Source organism: Phyllobates terribilis, unplaced genomic scaffold (genome assembly GCF_046119375.1).
Source record: "Phyllobates terribilis strain yellow unplaced genomic scaffold, ASM4611937v1 Scaffold_5__5_contigs__length_657084704, whole genome shotgun sequence".
Taxonomy (NCBI): Eukaryota; Metazoa; Chordata; class Amphibia; order Anura; family Dendrobatidae; genus Phyllobates; species Phyllobates terribilis.
Genome location: NW_027362765.1, coordinates 230,237,916 through 230,245,063, shown reverse-complemented (window position 1 = coordinate 230,245,063; position 7,148 = coordinate 230,237,916). Strand labels below are relative to the sequence as shown.

The following is a 7,148-nucleotide window of genomic DNA, read 5'->3' as shown; positions in this document are numbered from 1 at the left end:
GGGCTTCCAGTGGAAAAAAATACAGTCACCATTCACTGACAGCAGGTTGAGAAGTCATGACATGATCTTCCATTATGCTGTATGTACCTCGGGCTGCGCGGCCCCACCACACTCCCACCAGCCCCTCCACCATGGATGGTCCCAACTTTGTGTCTCACAAGAGAACATGATGGATTCCAGCAGTGCGCTCGGCTGCGGGCAGAGGGCGCCATTCCGGAAGTAGTACTCAGCCTCACTCTATTGTACGTTTTTACAACGCGCGGCTTCCGGCTGCAGCACGACTTCCGGTATATAGAGCGCCGCAGCACAGCGTCTCCCTGGCGCAATTTTTTCATTCCCCGTATCGGCCGTGAATCCGCGGCATCCGCGTTGCAGCCATGGTGAGTACGGCCCGGGCGGATGTAGCCAGCGGCTGTCGGTAGGAGTGTGGCTGTATTTATGTGGGGGGTGAGGTGAGGCCATAGGGGGACCGGTTCTCGCTGCCGTCTATTGTACCGGCGGTGACCTCTGCTCCTGACACTAGGAGATAATGCCTGTGTGCGGTGCCCGGGGCTCCCACTCCTGCGCTTACTAAGTCCGCGGAGGGGGGAGATGGCAGCCCCCAGTGCTGGTGCTGTGCTCCCAGAGGCTGTGTGTGATCACTGGGCCGAGGGCACCAGGCCTTGGGGAGACCCTGGCATCCGGTGAGTGGGGCTGGGTGTATGTGGTGATGCTCTGCAGAGGAATCCGAGGCCCAGCTGGCCTCTCCGCACCGTATCCTATGGGTGATGGGGGAGGGGTGCACAGTGCTTGTATAAGCACCCACCACTGCAGCCTGATACACGGATGTCTGGGTAACCTATGAAGGTGCTGTATGGCTGTTGGGTGCATTTTCCAGTGTCCAGACTGTGCTGCCTTCCATCACTAGTCCACTGCAGATGCCAGCAATACCCCGGGTCATCAGATGATTGAGGATGGGCAGTCCTATCCCCATTTTCTGTTTCTTCCACCTCATCAGGTAGGTTGCAGGTGATGGTGAGGCCAGTTCTGTGTTGGTAATATTCTAGCGTCTTAATGTGATGTCATCACTGATCAGTGGTATTAATGCAATGTACTCACTTTATTATTCTAGCTTACTTCAGGTGTGGGGAGAATGGGAGTGTTAGAGATAACAATGGGCAGATATTTTTGCTGATATAGCGCCATTATTCATCTATGCTTTATGGCAGAATTACTATCGGGTGGTGACTGTGTAAGGTTTGCATTTACCCTGAAATGGAGTCAGCACTTGATAGAAGCTTTGTATATTGAGCAGCCAGGTTGTGACTTGGAACTAGCACAGTCCACCTGAAAATGGTATTGTTTTTAAAGGCGATATCTAGGACTTTATAAAATGTATGTATGTGTGCCTAATCACTAAAAGGCAGGTGGCCGGCACCGTTCTGAACCGGCGCAGCCTGGTCACAAACTGCTCCTGCCCGCAATTCAGTTACTCCACGTCAACAGGGTGGCACTTTCTCTTCTGGGCTACTTTGCCGATGGGCCGGGCCTGCTGGCGTCATGCTTATTGACAGTCTGCTCCACCAGTTGGGCATCTGGCTGTAAACTAGAATGATGTCGGAAGTCCTGTCAGCAGAACAGAAACTGCCGCTCTATCGACGTGGAAATCGTTGAATAACCAACAAGAGCAGTCTGACCACTCTATGCCTGTGAAGATTGGTGCCAGGCATGTAGCAAATACCTACCTGCCTGTTAGTGCTTAGGTACTCTTTTAATATATATTTTTTTTTTTTGCGAAGTCCTGGATATCCCCTTTAAGTGCTTGCTCTTTGTGATCTGTCCAGACTTAACTTGGACTCTTGTTTCTCTTAGACGGTGGGGAAAAGCAGCAAGATGCTGCAGCACATTGACTACAGGATGCGCTGCATTCTGCAGGATGGCCGCATCTTCATTGGAACATTTAAAGCATTTGACAAACACATGAATCTTATTCTCTGTGACTGTGATGAGTTCAGGAAGATCAAGTAAGTGAGCAGACTGCTGACACTTATTGCTATAGCCACCTATACTGCAACTGTCCGTCCTTTCTTCTCAGGCCTAAGAATTCCAAACAGCCGGAACGTGAAGAGAAGAGGGTACTGGGCCTTGTCTTACTTCGTGGAGAGAACCTGGTGTCAATGACAGTGGAGGGCCCACCTCCTAAAGATGTGAGACCTTCTTATGTTACATCTATGCCTGTAATACTTACTAGCATGATGTTCATATACTAATCATACCCTACACTTTTTAATGTAGACTGGCATTGCAAGGGTGCCATTGGCTGGAGCTGCTGGAGGACCTGGTGTTGGCCGTGCAGCTGGCAGAGGTGTTCCTGCCGGGGCTCCTATGCCACAAGCTCCTGCTGGTTTAGCTGGACCAGTGAGGGGTGTTGGAGGTCCATCTCAACAGGTGAGTTTACGCTGCAAAATAATATCTACAATAAATATTGAGGGGTTGCATCCTTTTGATACCTCAAGTACCATCTATTTGGTCAGTGTGTAAATGGATGATGCTGTTAGCCGTCCATGCTTGTGTGGAGCAATATCACTATTAACTCTTGGTGTAGTTCCACCTTCGTGTGGTAAGGATTCTACACTGCTCAAAAAAATAAAGGGAACACTCGAATAACACATCCTAGATCTAAATGAATGAAATATTCTCATTGAATACTTTGTTCTGTACAAAGTTGCATGTGCTGACAGCAAAATCACACAAAAATCATCAATGGAAATCAAATTTATTAACCAATGGAGGCCTGGATTTGGAGTCACCCCCAAAATTAAAGTGGAAAAACACACTAAAGGCTGATCCAACTTTAATTTAATGTCCTTTAAAACAAGTCAAAATGAGACTCTGTATTGTGTGGCCTCCACATGCCTGTATGACCTCCCTACAATGCCTGGGCATGCTCCTGATGAGGTTGCGGATGGTCTCCTGTGGGATCTCCTCCCAGACCTGGACTAAAGCATCCACCTACTCCTGGACAGTCTGTGGTGCAACATGACGTTGGTGGATGAAGCGAGACATGATGTCCCAGATGTGACCAATCGGATTAAGGTCTGCGGAACGGGCGGGAAAGTCCATAGCTTCAATGCCTTCATCTTGCAGGAACTGCTGACACACTCCAGCCACATGAGGTCTGGCATTGTCCTGCATTAAGAGGAACCCAGGGCCAACCGCACCAGCATATGGTCTGAGGATCTCGTCTCTGTACCTAATGGCAGTCAGGTCAGCTCTGGCGAGCACATGGAGGGCTGTGCTGCCCTCCAAAGAAATGCCACCCACACCATTACTGACCCACTGCCAAACCAGTCATGCTGAAGGATGTTGCAGGCAGCAGATCGCTCTCAACAGTGTCTCCAGACTCTGTCACGTGCTCAGTGTGAACCTGTTTTCATCTATAAAGAGCACAGGGTGCCAGTGGCGACTTTGCTAATCCTGGTGTTCTGTGGCAAATGCCAAGCGTCCTGCACGGTGTTGGGCTGTGAGCACAACCCCCATCTGTGGGCGTCGGGCCCTCATACCACCCTCATGGAGTCAGTTTATAACTGTGCAGACACATGCACATTTGTGGCCTCCTGGAGGTCATTTTGCAGGGCTCTGGCAGTGCTCCTCCTGTTCCTCCTTGCACAAAGGCGGAGTTGGCGGTCCTGCTGCTGGTTTGTTGCCCTCCTACGGCCCCCTCCACGTCTCCTGGTAGCGCCTCTGGACACTATGCTGACGGACACTATGCTGACAGACACAGCAAACCTTCTTGCCACGGCTCTCATTGATGTGCCATCCTGGATGAGCTGCACTACCTGAGCAACTTCTGTGGGTTGTAGAGTCTCTCATGCTACCACGAGTGAAAGCACAACCAACATTCAAAAGTGACCAAAACATCAGCCAGAAAGCATTGGTACTGAGATGTGGTCCCCACCTGCAGAACCACTCCTTTATTGATGGTGTCTTGATAATTGGCAATTTCCATCTATTATCTATTCCATTTGCACAACAGCATGTGAAATTGATTGTCAATCAGTGTTGCTTCCTAAGTGGACAGTTTGATTTCACAGAAGTTTAATTTGCTTGGAGTTATATTCTGTTTAAGCGTTCCCTTTATTTTATTTTTTTTGAGCCGTGTATTTTCCCTGATGTAGGTGTCCAAACAAGTATAGTATATGATCCCAACCAGTAACAGAACTTGCCAGTGGGTTCATGTACAAAACACAGGCAGCATGAATCAGGACCTGGATGCAGGACTGCAGCTGCCGTCCTCTAGCCAACGTTTTTCCTGCACCGCTCTTGTTTACATACTCTGCCAATCAACTAGGAAGAAGCTGGCCGTGTAGGACTAGTCTCGTGTTTGCCTTTTGGTCTTCAGATAATTTAAAGGGAATCTGTCACCCCCTGGGACTTATCAGACCTCTAATATCGGCATACAGGTAAGTCCCAGGGGGTGACAGATTCCCTTTAAACAATGTGTTCTGAGACACCAGATCATTTCAGAGAAAAAGCTACATGGAGCATAACTTCAGCCAGGAGGTTTGGCCAGCATGAATGGACTGACTCGTTATCTTTTTAATGGTCCTGATCATGTTCTAAAAGTCTTGTGTTTGGGCTTTATAAGGCTTCTCCAAAATCCAAATGTATCAGCTGCCATGAGCATGTGATGTTTAATTGCTTGGTGGTTCCACAATTCACAAGAAGTGAATTTGGTGTTGGTAAAGCCTCTGAATGGGCAGGCATAGGGACTTTGCCATCAAAGTTGTCCCAACGCTCTTGTCAGTCCTGTATACTTTAAGTAGAGGCAACACCAATGACATCTTGTCATTGATTGTCCCAGCAGTGTGACAAACTCTTACAACTTTGATAATCACTCTGAATAGGAGTCCTCACATGGAAGTATCCTGCATATGTTCTGTTGTCTTCATTGGTTACATGGCATTTGTTGTTCTACAGGTAATGACACCTCAGAGCCGTGGTAATGTTGCTGCCGCAGCAGCCGCTGCTACAGCTAGCATTGCCGGTGCCCCAACACAGTATGCTGCAGGAGGGCGAGGAGGCCCACCACCACCAATGGGCAGAGGAGCGCCACCACCAGGTAACAGAGCAGTCACGTGTCATTATTTTATGGGGCCAGATCAATGATGACAATCCAAGTCTGACAATTCTGATGAATACTTCTAGCAGGATTGCACTGAGATCTCTTCTGCATTATAAACTTATTGCATGTCTGGTTTGTGTCTTATTCACTTGGCTGTCTTGTTATAGGCATGATGGGACCCCCTCCAGGCATGAGACCACCCATGGGTCCACCAATGGGCATGCCCCCAGGCAGGGGAGGCCCTATGGGAATGCCACCACCAGGCATGAGGCCGCCACCTCCTGGAATGCGAGGTAAGATGTTACAATATAGTACATTGTCCTTGGTATATAATAAAAACTATAGAAACAGTTTTCTAGTCACTAATGATGTAAAGACACAAACCACCCACAGGTTATAAAGTTGTAATGGGCTTCACTTGTGCTGAAGAGTTTTGGGTGGAAAACTAGCTTTTTTTTATTTTTTGGTCAAAATATGGGTCTGGCTGTTTTAAAAGAAGGGAGAAAAAAACTACTCAAGAATGGAGTGACTTTTACTGCGATTTGTGAAGGTTCCTAACTACCGCAGTCTAGCAGCAGTGGTTGAATGCGTACTGCTTGCTACATTTCAGTAGATCTTGTAATGCTGTAGCTGTCAGGAATTGCTGGAGCGTACTATTAACTCCCGCTCTGAGCCACCTTCAGTCACACTGATGCTGCAGAGGCAAAGCGCCCTTATATTGCAGCATCAAAGAGCGCACAGTTTGGGCCAACAGAGCAACTTCTGGCTCAAATTGTCAGAGCGAGCTCACCGTCCCTAGGAAGCCTGGATGCTAAGGGGCAGTCATTCCCTGGACTTGATGCTAAAGCTTTTTTTCAAAAGTGGATCAGTCACCAGTTTTCACGATGTAGCCTGCATACATCTAAATCTTAGACCTGGATTGGTGTACTCGACTTTAAAAATTCTTGTCTCAATGGCTGTATAATCCCAATGTTATAATGAGCACTTCATGAGTCAAGCTCTCATCATATAGCTGATCAGGAGTGTACTGTTTCTACCCACCTAACTAACCACTGCAGCTGGTACTGAGCAGCAGGGAGGAGGATTCAAAGGAGATTGTCAATCAGATAGTTGAATAGAGACTGAGCTTGGTGTCACTGTCGCTTTAAAGTGAACTTATCTATTGTTCCCCCCTCACTTTAGGATTTTTATAAGCAGTCATCTGCCTCAGTGAGCTGAAAATCTGTCTGAAAGAAGTAGAGATCTTACCAGTGTATGATCTGTCCAGGAGGAGAAAGTAGAGTTCTTGGATAAAATACATTACAGGGTTTCTCGTCTTCACATGTGCTACTGATTTTTAAGAAAAAATACCACTGAGTACTCTTAAGTTTAGAGGGAAAAAAAAAAAAATTCTACAGCCATTCCGATTTTAACCTCATAAAGTAAAAGATCCTATGTAGTAATGCATGCAGTTTGTATTGTGAAATCTGCTGATATGTTTGCTGTAAAGATTTGTGCTATATTCACATGAACTTCTGCTCTCTTCTCAGGTCCCCCACCTCCCGGCATGAGGCCATCCAGGCCCTGATCCCTGCTGCTTTCTTCCAACTGGCTGCCACACCTCCTGGACTGTTCTCCTCCTTGAACTGTTGGTTAAATGTTTTGTAACTTTTATTTTCTATGTAAATTGAGTTTTTAATAAACAAGTAAAACTACTTTTGTTTTGCAATCCTTGTGTCACACAAGGCAATGCAATGATGGCATCCATGTATGGGCACCTAACTGCATAATGCACTAGATAGACTCCAACGAAAACTGGTGAAATGCTCCAACTCATAACTTGTAAGGAAAGGGGTTAAACTACGAGATTACTGTGACTTGCTGGACATCAAAAAACTGGCTGCACCACTTTAGGGGGCAGGTGTACTTGTAAAGCTCAATGCAGGTCTCCCAGGATGTAAGGCGTATGGCTAAAGAAACCACTTTACACAAATGTTAACATGGGCAGATACTTTATTTTTATTTTTTTTTTCCCTTCTGAGGGGGGGTGAGGAAGGGTGGAAGC

The 7,148-nt window shown here is 47.1% G+C and overlaps 1 protein-coding gene across 1 annotated transcript; it reads left to right on the top strand.

Annotated features, from left to right (window-relative positions):
* The first annotated feature begins 223 nt into the window (after nucleotides 1–223).
* On the top strand, nucleotides 224–6,798 carry SNRPB (small nuclear ribonucleoprotein polypeptides B and B1). The gene is made up of 7 exons (XM_073683877.1): nucleotides 224–380; nucleotides 1,852–2,003; nucleotides 2,075–2,186; nucleotides 2,275–2,427; nucleotides 4,960–5,101; nucleotides 5,272–5,397; nucleotides 6,634–6,798. The coding sequence occupies exons 1-7, from the start codon at nucleotides 378–380 to the stop codon at nucleotides 6,669–6,671; spliced, it is 726 nt and encodes a 241-aa protein (XP_073539978.1). The 5' UTR covers nucleotides 224–377; the 3' UTR covers nucleotides 6,672–6,798.
* The last annotated feature ends 350 nt before the right edge of the window (nucleotides 6,799–7,148 follow it).

What these genes read in the sequence shown, in the direction of transcription:
- SNRPB (XM_073683877.1), top strand. An exon ending in AGGGCCCACCTCCTAAAGAT is followed by an intron (nt 2,187 to 2,274) that starts GTGAGACCTTCT and finishes TTTTTAATGTAG; the next exon opens with ACTGGCATTGCAAGGGTGCC. An exon ending in GCCACCTCCTGGAATGCGAG is followed by an intron (nt 5,398 to 6,633) that starts GTAAGATGTTAC and finishes CTCTCTTCTCAG; the next exon opens with GTCCCCCACCTCCCGGCATG.